At 41.4% G+C, this 15,124-nt stretch overlaps 1 protein-coding gene across 2 annotated transcripts in view; it reads left to right on the top strand.

The window, feature by feature from the left end:
- The window catches only part of LOC140910766 (RIMS-binding protein 3-like), a 38,627-nt gene that overhangs the window by 12,398 nt on the left and 11,105 nt on the right, over positions 1 to 15,124 (top strand). The window contains exons 1-3 of one of the 2 annotated variants that reach the window (XM_073342553.1): positions 5,851 to 6,016; positions 9,857 to 9,987; positions 13,149 to 13,202. In XM_073342553.1, coding sequence (XP_073198654.1) covers positions 9,913 to 9,987; positions 13,149 to 13,202 — 129 coding nt within the window. In that variant the 5' untranslated portion in view covers positions 5,851 to 6,016; positions 9,857 to 9,912. Of the gene's footprint in view, positions 1 to 5,850; positions 6,017 to 9,856; positions 9,988 to 13,148; positions 13,203 to 15,124 lie in introns of those variants that run through there. The other variant, XM_073342552.1, reaches the window with a different exon arrangement.

Here is a 15,124-nt window from a genome sequence, read left to right as displayed (position 1 = left end):
CCTTGAGTTGAGTGCCCAACATAAAATGAATAATAAGAATAAATAATCCAAATGACTCCACAAATCCCGGAGCTGAGGGAATGGAGGAGTGAGCCTTTAGCCCCAACCCTTCCTGAAAACCCATTTTGTATCTACTCCTTACCTATCTTCATTGAGACCTCTTGCCAGATAGAGCAATGTCCCAGGCATCCAGCAGGAAAGTCCACAGATCCCATCCTGTTTGCAATCATTAGGTTTCCATTGCAGTGAAAATGGAAATATAGCTCCCTGTGGAGCTTATCTTCCATTTCCCCAAAGTGCAATGGAACAAAATGTACCCCACACCCTCTTCAGAAGCTGTGAGAATCACTTTCTCAGTGCTTTTGGACTCCTCCTTGGATGGAGTTCTGGCCTGAGTCCCACATAAGACTGTTTGGGTGTCTCCTACAAAGAACAATGTTATAATCTATAGGACAGGGTGTACCAGGTCTTCATGACCCGCTGCTGGAGGGTCCCACTGCTTTGCTATACCCTGCCCCAGGAAACAGATTTCTGAGAGGAAAAGAACAGCAAGTACTTTTAGATCTTCAGGCTTGCCTAGAAAAGCATCTTGGGAGAAGCCATTTTGGGAATCATTGACATCTGGTCCTCCAGCAACTAGAAGGGCTGGGGCTCAGGAATAGCCAATCAAAGCCCTGCAGGCCAAAATAAAAGGAGCTGTCTGCTGATAGCAAGGCAGTGCCTGACTGGGGCCCATGGAGTGAAGAGAGATGCTTCCTAGGCCACAGCCAAAGAGGCTAGGTTAGAGCCTACTGATGGCCACAATCGTTGCAGGAGGAACCCTGCTGATTAAATTATTTGAAGGGCCAGGAGCTTATTCTGTTTGAGTTAGTTGTTCCCTGGAAGGGGGTTGAACTGTGTGACCCAGCCAGAGGGCTGAGCCACAGAAGATCCTCGGAGGTAGGCTGAAAGCTGTATGGGGTGCTGTGAGCTGAAGAGAATGGCAACACCATGCCCAGACCCGGGGGGGCACTCTCAAAGGTGAGTGCAACCCACCACAGTCTAGATTTCACATAAGAAGCCTGTGGCGAACGAAGAAAATCTAGGTAGGAATTCCAGTGGTAGGGAACATAACTGCGGATACATTAGAGAGAGATTCTAGAGGTTTAGGCTTGGCAGTATGAGGAGGCCCAGCGCAGAAGTGAGAAGTCCAGAGACTGTTTTTGGAGCCGATAAGGGGAGACAAACTGAGAGGAATGATCCAACTGGGAGTCTGAGAGGTGCTTGGAGGAGGAAGATAAAGGAGTCCCAGAAGGCAGGGTGGTTAGAAGGCAGAGTATGTGAACGTAGGGGGCTGGTGAGGCAAACATTTAGTGATCCGGGGTTCCATTCCATCCACCATATCGATAATGCATTGTTAGTGCTCTTGAAACTGTAACATTGCTAATTTTCCAGTGAATCCCCTGCTCATCCAGGGAATGTGTGTTTTGCAGTGAGGCTCTTACATGTATTGTGGTAGTTGTATTTATGACAGGAACTGTAGTAGCAGATGCTTTGGAGAAACATACCTGAGCTGCTCTCATACCGTCATTTTCACTGGTGAGAAAATTTTACACTGAGACATCAAGTGACAGTTATTTCAGATATTTATGTAGTGTACTCTATAATATAGTGTGTGTTCCCTTGGTCAGTGTTTTGGGATAATGCTATCAGTTTGGTTTTGGATAAGGACCAATGTGCCCCTTTTAATGTCCAGAAATATTCTGTTTTGGCTTCCCTTATAGATAGACTATTTGCACATTTTAAAAAGCAAATATTGCATAAATGTTAGAACAAATGGGTTTTTTACATGTTTGTTTGTAGCCTCTCTATATTCTCCTGAGATTTTTTGCATCTCACTGTTTAGATTCTCCTGCCCCCCGAAACTTTCTGTCCGAGAATCATCAAACTCTTTGTCCCTCTGCAATATTCAGACATGATCTAAAAAAACTATTCTTTAGGTAAATAGAAGAGATTATGCAGTATGGACATAGCAATGGGAGGCATATATGCAAGGACTCAACGGGCAAGGACTCAACTGGCCCTAGCTACGGAAGAACGCCTTGAAAGAAGATGGTCAAAAGAAAGGAACAGATGTTGTCTAGGCAGGGGATTCTCATTCAGTGTGTTTGATTTCCAGCCATATAGTTGTATAATGAAAAACTCATGTAAAGAACACACATGTTTGATTAATGATCTAGACTATTTTGTTAAAATTCAGCAGGATAACGCTTTCCATTTTTGAAAGAAAGAAAGAGAGCTGATGTTCATTACCAGCATATTACTTTTGGACAGCTATGGAGTTCTTTCTTTTTTTCTCTCTAAAAGTAGCTTTAACTGAGACAGAAAGCAAACAGAATTAATATTTGATTATTCAATTCATAGTAAACTGTCATTTGATCCCTGTTGCAGATGGGGTGGCACTTTGTGTTTAAATAAGATTATTGTAAATCTCCTAATTTTCTTTCCTTTCCAAGATCCTCTGTGCCTATTTGTGTGCTCTTTGGAGCTTTTGTCTAGACCAGGCTTTTGCTGTTTGCAATGGTGTATGACAGTTTGACCTGTCTAAGAGTTTTCTATAGCACCCATCACCTTACAATCTAAGCACTTAATGGGTTAGATAAGGAAGTAGCATCGTGATTAAATTTCTTCTACTTCCTCGCCATTTACTTTGAGAGAACCAGTGTCTCCAATAGCACAAAGGACTAGAGAACGCACCGTCCTGTACTGTTTCAGTGACATATCGCTCCTTCCATGAGGAAAGAAGTCTTCAAGTTTGCACTCGCAGTGTCATTCACCTTGTTTTATGGGCATGAAGGCTGGGTTCACCCCACACACACCAAAAAAGGAGAGGAGCTGAATATGTCTAGATCTGCCAGAGGTTGGGAACACCCACACTGTGTGCCTGTGCTGCCACCTATCCTGCCTGTCGGACAACATACTGGGAACATGCTTTCTGTTGAGCTTGTGCTCCGGTGGGTTCCTTCCCCAGTGGTGGCTTCTGGAACGCCTGTCAGAGAGGTTCCACAGTCCAGACAGAATTTATTATGTAGGTGAGAAATCCCGGTGGGTTAGGATGCCATCCCCCAGCTTTCCGTATAACTGAACCTAAGTCCTGCAGAGAGGCTTTTGCAGGGGAAGTTGGTAATGACACTGCAGAAGTGATGTTCCTATATTCCTCGCCTCCCCTCCCTGCATCTGCTGGTTATTCTGTACCAAAAAAATAAAAAATTCTGCCCCGTCCCCCAAAATAATAATAGATTCTGCGCACAATATTTTAAAATTCTGCAAATTTTATTTGTCAAATAAATGTGGAGGGTTCTGCGTGGCACTAGAGAGCACAGGCCACTGGCTGCACAGAGGTGGGAAATCACTGTGCAGCTCCTCCCGGGACATGGACTCAACGATTAGGCTGCACCCAACCCTGACAAAGTGCGAGGACTGGGCCTGCCCCAGAAACACCCCTGGGTCCTGCCCCGCTGTGCCAGGTGCATCAGGTGTGGGCAGGCAGGCTCAGCACAGCAGGATCTTAGTGAGGGAGGATCCAGGTGTGGGTTGAGAGGGTTCTGTGTGGGGCAATCTGGGTGCAGGTGGCTCAGTGGGGGATCCAGGTGCAGGGCAGGTCTGGATGCATAGAGGCTTGTTGGGGGCTTCTGGGTGCAATGGTAATGGGACTCTGCAGGGGTATCCAGGTGAAGGTGGTTGGGGCTCAGCAGGGATGGGGGGTCTGGGTGTGGGTAGGATAGAGCTTGGCAGGGGGGTATGAGTGTGGGGGCTCAGTGAGGGGGTCCAGATGCAGCTGGTTGGGGCTCAGTGGAGTGGAGATCTGTGTGCAGGTGGCTTGTCTTGCTGATGCAGGGTGAGTGGGGCTCATTGGGGGTTCTGAGTGCAGCGGGGTGAGGCTTGGCAGGAGAGTCTGGGTAACAGGGGATCTGGATGCACAGAGGTTGGATGAATAGAGGAGCAGCTCCCTGTACAGGGATCCCTCCCCCTGCAGCTGAGGAGTGATGGGTGCAGGAAGCAAGGGGGGGAGTTTGCAGAGCTTTCTTAAGCTGGGGGAGAAATCTGGGGGTGAGTCTGACCTGACCCCAGATGCTGTGCAAGAGAAGAGGAAGTCCTGTTCTCCCCAGCCCAGCTGGGACTAGCCGCTGAGCCCGGTGCAGGGTAGGAGCCACCAACCAGGTCTTCCCCAGTCCCTCCTCCTGCCCCACAGTAATTTATCTCTCTGCCGGCTCTCCTGGGCCCTCAAAACATATGTCTAGGGAGGGTTGCATGGCCACTCTTATGGCTTCCCTTTGCTTCCCTGTCAGTCATTTTTCTATGGGGAAGCAAATAAATCTGTGGGGGACATAAATTCTGCACATGTGCAGTGGTGCAGAATTCCCCCAGGAGTAACTGGTTCACAGAGGCATTGTGAATAACTTGCCCCTTACCAATAATCAAGAGTGATGGAGCTGAAACAAGATTTGAGAGAAAAAGTTCCTTAGATCTTTACTGTGTAGCATCTTTTGCTGGCAATTCAGCATTCACACATGTTAAGGATGGAAAGAAACTCCTGGATATGCTGCCGCATTGCAAAGCATGGGGCAGATCCTAAAAGCAGACCCAATAACTGATTTTGAAATCTACACTTTAAACCGTACGGTGCTCTTAAGAATATCATGGTGATCTGTAAGTGCAAGGGTTTGGTTGCAGCATGTGGGGAGCTTAGAGGGGTTGACTTAAACATATACTTAATTTTGATATTTGTAAAAAGAAAAGAAGTACTTGTGGCACCTTAGAGACTAACCAATTTATTTGAGCATAAGCTTTTGTGAGCTACAGCTCACTTCATCGGATGCATATGCTCAAATAAATTGGTTAGTCTCTAAGGTGCCACAAATACTCCTTTTCTTTTTGCAAATACAGACTAACACAACTGTTACTCTGAAACCTTTGATATTTGTGGCACAGATGATGTAAACAATACGCAGAGATACTGTGTTTTCACTCTTCCAGCTGAACTCCGCATCATAGCTGCACCATCCATATCATTCTAGATACTATTGTGAAAGGTGCAAGATAAGAGAGGGAATATGCTGACCTTGTTCCATTCAACTGCCATGCATTGATCAATCAATAGCTGATTTCAGTGAGGTTAAGTGATAATACCCTGTTAGCCAGCGAAGGCAACTACACTTATCAGGACTCAAGAAAACAATGGTATGAAGTAAGGAATAGCCAGTATGCCTCTGGAAAGGGGAAGAAAAACCCAGCACATCTAAATCTCAGGAGGAGGGTGTGGTGTAGCATGGGACTGAGAATCAAAACTCTTCCATTCTATTATTGGCTTTCCTTTACTTGGTGTAGGATCTTGAGTAAGGCACTTAACATCTCTATGCCATAGTACAGAACTGCAAAACGATAGGCAATCTTTTAGTCCTAGAGAAGTGCTTTGACGCTTAGGATTTGCAAAAAGGTTTGAGATACTTGGATAAAAAAGCACCATATAAGTGTAAATCATTATTATTTGTTATGTACCAACTTCCAGGGTTTTAAAAAGCAGACAAATCCTTCCAGACAGACTTCAGAACAGAACAATAAATCCCTTCCCTATCTCAGTAAGTCTGGCCATGCCCTTTGTAAATTTAGCTTTATATATACAGTCTAGGAGATTTTGCTGATGGGAATGGCTAAGAGAAATTCCAGAAGGACTTTTTCCCCCAAAGGAAAGGGGAGTGTGAGTGATTTATCATGATATTTTCTCCCATCTTCTTTATTTTAGGATTGGGGATTTCCAACAACAGAGGAAGGCCATCAGCTCAATGAATTGTAAAATTAGGTTAAGGAAGATTTTATTTTTTATATATGCATTTTAACCTACAGTTGCATTTGATTGGACCTAAATTTTACCATAGTACAGTAACTTTTTATACCTGACTGTACAATTTGTGGCTCGCAAGGAATAATGACAAGAGAGTGACAGCATAAAGGAACGAGCCACTAGCCAAGAGTGAGGGTGAGTGCTTAAATGGATTGATAAACCCTTTCCTTCATACAGACACAGGTTAGCTAAGCAGAGAAACAACAGGAGCTAACAAGAAATGCAAAAGTCGGAGCCCTTTTTCCACTTCTACAGAGCCCTTAGTAGAAAGCAGGACTAATTTATAATAACTAGAGGGAGAGACAATAAATTATATTACACTAATTTACTTCTGTGTTCAGCTTCATATGCACCAGTTAATCAAGTGGTCAAGATGATCTTTTCATAGGGGCCCCCTTCTAGATATTATGGGCCATGATCTTGGCACTTGTTTTGGCCCCCTCTGCCACCAAAACGGCACAGAAGGACTAGAAAGCTGCACTAAGTGGGGACATACCAAGAACAGAAGCGGGAATGGATATGGTGCACTGTGCTCCAGCAATTCCGGTCAATATAATGGGTCCTTAACTATGCTGGGTATGGGCCAGCAGAAAGGGTATGTCTACACTGCAGTTAGACACCCACAGCTTTCCTGTGCCAGCTGAGTTGGGCTTGTGGGATATGGACTAAGAGGCTGTTTAATTGCGGTGTAGACATTTGAGCTCGGGCTGCAGCCTGAACTCTGGGACCCTTCCCCCTCACAGGCTCCTAGAGCCTGAGCTCCACCCAGAGCCCGAACATCTACACCACAATTAATTAAATCAACTGCTCTGTAGACCTACCCAAAATTGCCCTAGGATCAGGGAATTGTGAATAGCTCCTTTGCATTTTTCTCTCTTAGCTGTGCTCAGCACTTACTGGGTGCACCTGAGGATCCAGACCATTCTTCACTTATTCCAAAAGTGAACAAACTCCAATTGTTTGTGCAAACAGAACATGCAATAAAAAGCATGATCTCATAGTTGGTCCTGGATGGGAATACTGGTGTCACTGCCCTGGAGTCATAATTCACACAAATGTACAGACTCTTTCTATTTAATTTATACCATGAGAATAGAGAAAGGTGAAATGTAATAAAGACATCAATACTCAGGCAGTGCAGTCAACCTAAGGAGCTGAGCTCACTCAATAGGCCAACATCTATGGAAGTACCAAGGTTATGCTTTGGGTAGATTGATGTTGACAGCATTCAGGCGACTGATGCTGCAGTTTTACGAATCATTTCCTCAGAGCTTGATTTATGCTTACCCAGGCAGTTGCATCCTTTGAGTATTCAGCTGGTGTATACTAGAGATATCTGGGGACTGCAAATAGCCATTTAAAAAATGTCTTGCCTGGTAACTGGCAAGATACATTTTAGAAGAATACTCTTATGTTTCCTGAAGCCCTTCTTATACTAAATTTCTTTCACAAATAAACAGCATTCCACTTGTACACATAGAATATATTCCTGGTTCTGTCTAGCAGTCAACAAAGGTAGGTCGTGTTAACTGTTGGCATCTTTGACCAAATTTTCAAAATGGCCTCAACCAGAACACTGAATTTGGTGCCTGCTGTTTACGGTCAATGCATGTTTTTAGGCACCCAGAATGATGCCCCAAAATCATCTTCAGTCAGAATTGCAGGCACTAGTTTAATGGCCAGTTTTTTGTCCCCTGTCCATTCTTAAATTTAAAAAGGCTAAAGTACAGCCCTGGGGTTAATTCCAGCTTACAACCAAACTCTTCTGTATTTGGGAGGTGTGAACCTTGTGAAAAGATAAGTTCCTGGCCTCAAGGGCCTTACAGTTTGCTAGATAAATCATAGACAATGATAGATGAAGGGTGAGGGGGAAGACAACAGTAAATGGGGGATTGAAGAACTACTCTTTACGGTTCTGATTGGGCCTGCTTCTCTCTGCCAGCTGACCTCCATTTGCCACAGGCTATGCCTACTTTATATCACTTAGGATTCCTCTGTGTCATGGGACTCCTCAGTTACCTCTTTTGGAGAGCTCTCCAGCTGCTCTGTGCCGTTTCAGGGCAAAGCAGCCCAGAACAGATGCCAAGGTTCTAGGCCTGAGTGATTAGATAGGCCTTAAAACTAGCCCTGAAGGTCATTGACTCAGATTCAGTTTCACACTAATGGGGAAGTGAATTTCAGAGTCAAAGGTAAAACCAGGCACAGAGTACCCTCTCTTTCAGTTCCTCAGAGTTCAAATATGGGCTTCTAGCTTCAGTGTTCACTATGATCTCATCTGCCCTTCTCTGTTATCTGTCCTAAATTAGGCCTTTGTGGGTTAAGTGCAACTATGTGTTTAAGTCCTGCTTTTGCTCTTACGCAAGCACAGAGGAGTTCTGTCATTCATTATTATAGGTGCAGGATCGGCCTTCTCTGATAAAAAGTGTCACTTCTTCCAGTTAATGCACTGAGGATTTGTCAGCTCTCTTTCTCAGACATTATCGTGTTTGCTGTATATTCTACAATTTCATCTTGCTTTTCTCCTTGATATTTCTACTGCGTGACTGTTAAATAGGAGTCTCCTTTAACCATTCTTCACTGAAGAAATCAAATGGAGCATGCGTGACTCAACAGTTTGATCCAAATGATGACAGACTATGTAGCTTTTAATGTGGAAAGGCAGTTATTGGCTATAATTAGGAACAAAGATAAACAACAACGCTTTTCTGATTGTCTGAGATGGAGAAATAAGAAGGGAAATTATAGTGATACTACTACTACTAATTATAAAAAAACTAAGCAAATGGTGATAATAAAAACATAGGTCCCAGTTCGTCAAAACTCTTAAGCATGTGCTTAAGTTTACAATGCAACTTGAGAGCTTTTCTGACTAGGGATGAATTTACTCACTTGCTTAAAGTTAAGCATTTGCTTGAAATGCTTTGCTGAATTGGGGCTATAAAGATTAACCCCCTTCCCTCTCTAACCAAGTGAAAAGCAGCAAAGGACCAGCTCCTGCTTAATATTAGTGGGTATTTTGTGTGCATAAGGAAAGTAAGAATGGGCTCAAAGTACCAACTGCTCCTTTCTACTCAACTGCACGTTTTTCAATAAGGTTGATGGTACAGGAATGGAACAGAATTGTGAAAAGTGTTTAACAGTGCGGGAGAGTAGCATTGTCTAGGCTATGAGGAGGCCACAATTTGGGCCTATAACAATTTAAACCATATTGGCCATTCTGCATGGTGTCAAGAGCTTACTGAAATTCCAGACTTAGAGTGGTTGCCAAGAAGGGCTGGGTCTGTCATGATCTGACCATGAAATTTCATTTGCTCATAGCAGTTGCCCCTAGCTGCCTCCGCGTCCCCGTCCCCCCCACCTTTCTTTCCTCCCTATGATTAGAGGGCTGTTACCTGGCCACTGCACCTTGAATGGTCCCTTAAAATATGTGTTAACTATTTATGCTAAACAATCTGTTTCATCTTTTAGTTAGCTGTAACATTGAGTATGTTTCCCAGACTTGAAGAAGAGCTCTGTGCCAGCTCGAAAGCTTGTTTCTCTCACCAACAGAAGTTGGTCCAATAAAAGATTACCTCGCCCACCTTGTCTGTCTAATATCCTGGGACCAACACTGCATTACAACATGTGTTCATAACAACATTTTAGACTCAGTCAGTTCCATTTTATTTATAATGCCCCATTGAGAGCAACTGGTTCACCTCCCTTTTATTTTGTCAGGTCTGCAAGCCCATTTGAACTTTGTTGTTAAGAATATGTTATTTTTGGAATAAAAGGAGGGACAGACATAAAATGTCAGTTTCCATATACCTCTATAATTTGTACTATTGAAGGTGTGCACGTAAAACCCTGTCCCTGGTTGTTGCTGGAGAGAAAAAGGTAGTTTACCGCTGTTAGGACCATGCTATGTCAGTGGTTTAAAAAGCTGTTGGACAGAAACTTCTTGCTGCATTACTTTTATGTTTTCTCTCTCTCTAGGATCTCCTGCTCCAGTTGGTTCGGTCTATATTATTAAAGCAGTGGGAAAAAGCAGCATGATGATTGGCTGGGAGAGACCGGTAGTAGATGAATTAGGATGTAGTAATGGAACTTTCATTACAGGATACAGGGTAAGTTTAAATACAAAGTAAAACACTACATCAAATTCTTTATGCCATGATAAAGAGGAAACATTTATTTAATATTCGTGAGTAGTTTTTGTCACATGCATAATTTTTTTATTTCAAATACTCAAAGTGTTAATATTTGGATGCTACCTAGTACAGCACATTGATTTTAAATACTCAGTAAAATCCATAAAGTCATGTTTTATTACAAAGGCAGATCTTATACTTGTGTTCAAAGACTATTGACACAAAAGCTACTGAATTTAATTTAGAAAAAAACCAAGTAGAAATAATATGCGCTTCTGTATTAGTCTTGATATTGCTTAAATATCATAACATTTTAAAATGACATTTAAGAGTATTTCTTTTTCAAGGGTCTAACTAAACTTAAAATTCCCATTTAATGAACCTAGAAATAGCAAGGGGTCATTATTAATTGCAGAAGTTTAGGTTTCAAATTCTTCATTTTGTATCTTCTGCAATGCTTGTGAAAAGCTCATTGTCTGCACTTCGCAGATACATTAATGGAGCCTGATTCTGCTACACTTACATTGGGTTTGCTGAATATTTCAGGTCTATTGTAGGTATTTTTATAGCTCCCATTACTGCCTCACAATCTTTAATGTATTTACCCCCGTAACACCCCTGTGAGGTGGGGCAGTGCTATTATCCCCACTTTAGAAATGGGTAACTGAGGTACAGAGAAGTATACTTAGTGACTTGTCTTAATCACATAGTAAATCTGTAGCAGATGAGGGAATTGAACCTGGGTCTCCTAAGTTAGTGCCCTAACCACTGGATCATCCTTTTAATAGGGCTATTTGAGAAGTGAAGGACTACTCAACATGAGTAAAAGCATCATAATTTGGCCCATAATAATGAGGGAAATTGATTTTACTTTATTGTTAAGTGAATTTAATTCTTGTACAAGGTGCCAGATTGATAGCCCTGAAGATAGAAATCCTTTATATCTCTGCAGAGCAGGTCAGCAGTACAGTGCAGGCTTCTCCAGACCTGGACGGCAGATACTTCTCAGGGGAACAGGGTACTTCAGTCTCCACGCTCCAGTTCTTTGGTTTTCCCTGGATGCTGAATTGCCACTTGTATGATACATTTTGCCTCTCTCTCCAGCTCATTTCAGGAGAAGAAAGATAGCAAGTAGTTTTCCCCTTCATAATTCTAGGGAGAAAATGGCTCTAATCAGAAATATAAAATATGCTAATGCAATAAGAAAAATATTTCATTTGCCATGGTTGCCAGGATATACAAGGTTGTCAATAACATATGATGATCTGCAATATAACATGCTACCTCAATAACAGCATGTAAAATTAATGTGAGTTACATGTCCAGAATAAGGGGTGAATATAATTTCATTATATTATAAGAATATTTCATTATATTTGCCATCATTTGAAAAAAAAAGACATTCAACTGTAACCTGGCAAGAATAAACTCAATTAACTATTATCCAATTATTCTAATTGGTATAAATGTGTACCCTTTTTCTTTAAAAAGCTATGAACAGTTCCCCTTTGAAGTGACTTTTGGAAACCCTATTTCATTGTCAATTTGTGATTGTATAATATATAACATCCCAGTTGTACCAATGACTAATGCATTTAAGACCTGTGGATGTATGGTATATTTTGTTCCCATTTGCTGTAGTCAAGATGGTATAATATTAATAATTCTCCTACATCAGTTATATGCTAATCAATTTTTAAAGAGATGCTGTCCCTGCCTTCCCATCTCCCTTATTGTAGTTTCTGTGAGAGCAATAAGTTATCACACATTTCTTTTATTCATGCCTGCACCTGAATTCATGTGTATATATAGGCTGAGCTGGCTGATGAATTTTTAAAGGCATGTGATTGCAATCTCCTAACCAAGGACTTGAACATGTCTTATTAAAGACAATGGTAAAACTCCTCTTGATTTCACTAGGAGCAGGTGCAGTCTTCAAAGTATATAGTTTGCAGGCTTATGGCAGACACAGGTATATATTTTTATATGTGTGTGTGCTTTACTTGAAACTGCCTTAAATTATACCTTACATGTGTCATAACTTTAGGGCAGTAGTTTTGGAATGCTATTTACATTTCCCACTTTACTACTGTGTATGTATTAGACTTTGGAAATTTTGAAAAAAAAAGCAACAAGATTTTTTGTGTAAGGTCTTTGCACTGTGGTACTCCTGTGGGAACTCTGGCAAGTGCAAAACAATGCTCCAAACCCTGAAACCCTTGCTCAGTGCCATCTTCTGCTAAATAGTCCCTTACTCTTTGGATAGTCCCATTGAAAGCAATTACTGCTTGTGATGCATAAGTGTGGCAGAACCTGGTTTGTGGTCCTTACTTAGGCTACGTCTACCCTGCGCTGCAGTGCAGCCTATGGAGGTGTGAATTGCAGAGTGCAGCAAATTCTCTGTGCTCTAACTGATGTTTGTGTACACTGCTGGAGTGAACTAAAATGTACCTAGTTCTCCTTAATGTAGTACTCTTTCAAACAGGACTCTGTTAACGCGAACTAGGAACTTTTGAATTCGCACCAGCAGAAACCACATTGGGCAGTTTGTGCACCGCAATTCACAGCCTCCTAATCTGAACTACAGGGCATTATAAACAAGCCCTTAGCCACTGGTTTCAGTTGGTGTTTGCTTGAATAGGAACTGAGGATCAGATTCGCAAAGGTATTTAGGTGACTAAAGATGCAGGCAGGTGCCTAGTATTTTCAAAATTGCCTAAGAAGGTTAAGTGCCTAACTTCATTAAAATCTGACTCGGAGTAAAAATGGTGCAAGTGCTTTAGGATCTGGCCCAATATGTTTAAAGCCTGGAGTTTTTTGACACACAAGTTACTCTTTCACAAACTAGTGTCAATGGCAGTTACCCACGAGAACACTCTCCACATTGCCAGCGTCATAGAGCTCCTGTGAAATCATTGGCAGAAAACCAGAACAAGGGTATGTGCCTCTTAATCCCACTTAATCAAATCACCTTAAATGAAATGTCGTAAAATGTAAATCACTATTGAATAAGCACCTAAAAATTCATAGCTACAGTAGGTAAATTTCCAAATAGCCTCCACAACCTAAATTAGGTAATTTAAACAAGCTATTTATTTTCTCCTTAACCTTTAACTGAACTTTATATTACACTACAGATATATACAGATGGGGAATTTCGTAAATCTGTTATGAGTTCAGCATGCACGAAGGTAAGCAGAGTTTTTTGTAGAAAGATATTATTTGTTATCAGTATTTAATTTGGAGAAACCATTGAGCTGAATAATTTCATAGGCCATGCAGTGATGGGGGAGGGGATATTATTTCCTTGATTACAGGGTAATTTTTGAAGGTAGTGCTGCTTAGCATCATCCTTTTGCAGCAATATAACTAATAGAAATAATCACTGGATTTTGTGTTAGAGTGAAGAGCAGGAACCTGAAACAAGATCATTGTACCTGGTATTACATATATATCTCCTAAATCATTTGCCTGAAATTCTTTTGAGGTTATGGTTGCTTGTTCTACCCAGTCTACTGGGTTGCTTATGAGTTGCGAGACATCATAAGGTCAGTTCCTAGGGCATCATAGATGATGCGCATCATCAAGCACACATTAATTCCACCTGGGGTTTGTGTGCTTCTCTCCTATCACCTCTTGAAAATCTGCCATCAGATGCGTTGTGGCTTTTCATAATCCCAGGTGAGAACGAGTCGGCTTCCTTCCACCCAGCATGATTCCTGGCTAGTCTTTTCAGCATCAATAGTTGGGCTTTAATGCCAAATCTCATTCCGAGTCAACTGTTGGCAGCAATTTCGTAGTATCATTTCCAGTTATTACTGAAAGTATACAGAGACCAGCGCTATCATGTTAGGCAACAGAGATTAACTGAACATGTGAGTCAAGTAATTTGTTTCATGTAATATCATGGAACATTCAGCCATGCTTTTCATACACGTCTCTCTCTTTCCAGACATCTTAGTTGTCTTTGACTCAGTATGAAATTTATAAATAAATGTGTGCTTACTGTGTATTTAGTATCCTTGTGTGTTGTGGTGAACACATTGCGTTTAAAAATTAAATAGTATGCTTTTTCTTAAGTGACCGTTAGCCAATAGATATATGCTAGCTGTAGGGCATACGATATTAATATTGTATTATGCCCAGCATGTAGTCGGTTATGTTAACTGAATGATATATCTTTCCCACAACTCTGTTCACTTTGTTCACATGCATCAAGAGATATATATACTTTGCAAAGCTCAGTGTAGCTTTTGGCATTAGCAAATATAAAGTCTGTCAAAGGCAAGATACATCTGTTCTGTGTCCTAGTATATGTACCTTCAGGGGCAACTGGTTTCAAGTGTAATATCCAAAACAGAGATAAGGAAAGGAACAGAACAAGTTAAGGAACTGGTACAAACTCATGGGTTGGACCTTAAGTGATGTATAAATTGCTTTCAAACTTATAAGCAACTGTGCTATAAATATAAGTGGTTTGAGGGACATATTTTGAAGCACACCTTCTATGTAAGATGAACTACATGCTGTGAGAAAAAAAGCATTCTCAGAAGGATTAGCATGGTATTAATGCTTTCCTTTCTGTATTGTACTGCTTTGTCTTTAGACAATAAATTGGAACATTTGGTTATTTGGTCTTTTAAACATGTTTTGTAATGAACTCCAAGTGTAGTCAATCAATTGGAAATTCTTTTAACAGAACTGATTATGTGGATTAGTTTTTCTCGGTCTTCCTGTTTGTGTATATACCACATATGTGTAGGTAATATGCATTAGGTAGAGGAAAGATGTGCTAACTTGCAGAGACATAGGAGAAATTAATTTATTGTGCACCTTTGACTGCCTTGCCTGCACTCTACTCTGAAGACTTATTTCAACATTCCAGATCACTGAGCAACTTCAAACAGCTGCCATTAAAAACAAAACAAAATTAAATTAAAAAAAAAAACCTACTAGAGAAATATTTTTCTCCTGCCCCTTCCCCAACATGTGGCATTCTCCTGCCCCACACATGCAAATTATCCCTACCCGAGGCCTAGGATGGGCAAGATGGGCCTGGACCAGCAATGGATATTCTAGACATAAAAATATCAAGCTTGAAGTCCAGAATTTT

This window comes from Lepidochelys kempii, chromosome 4 (assembly GCF_965140265.1).
Source record: "Lepidochelys kempii isolate rLepKem1 chromosome 4, rLepKem1.hap2, whole genome shotgun sequence".
In the NCBI taxonomy this organism is placed as follows: Eukaryota; Metazoa; Chordata; order Testudines; family Cheloniidae; genus Lepidochelys; species Lepidochelys kempii.
The sequence above is the reverse complement of the archived record's forward strand: the minus strand, read 5'-3'. Positions and strand labels throughout refer to the sequence as shown.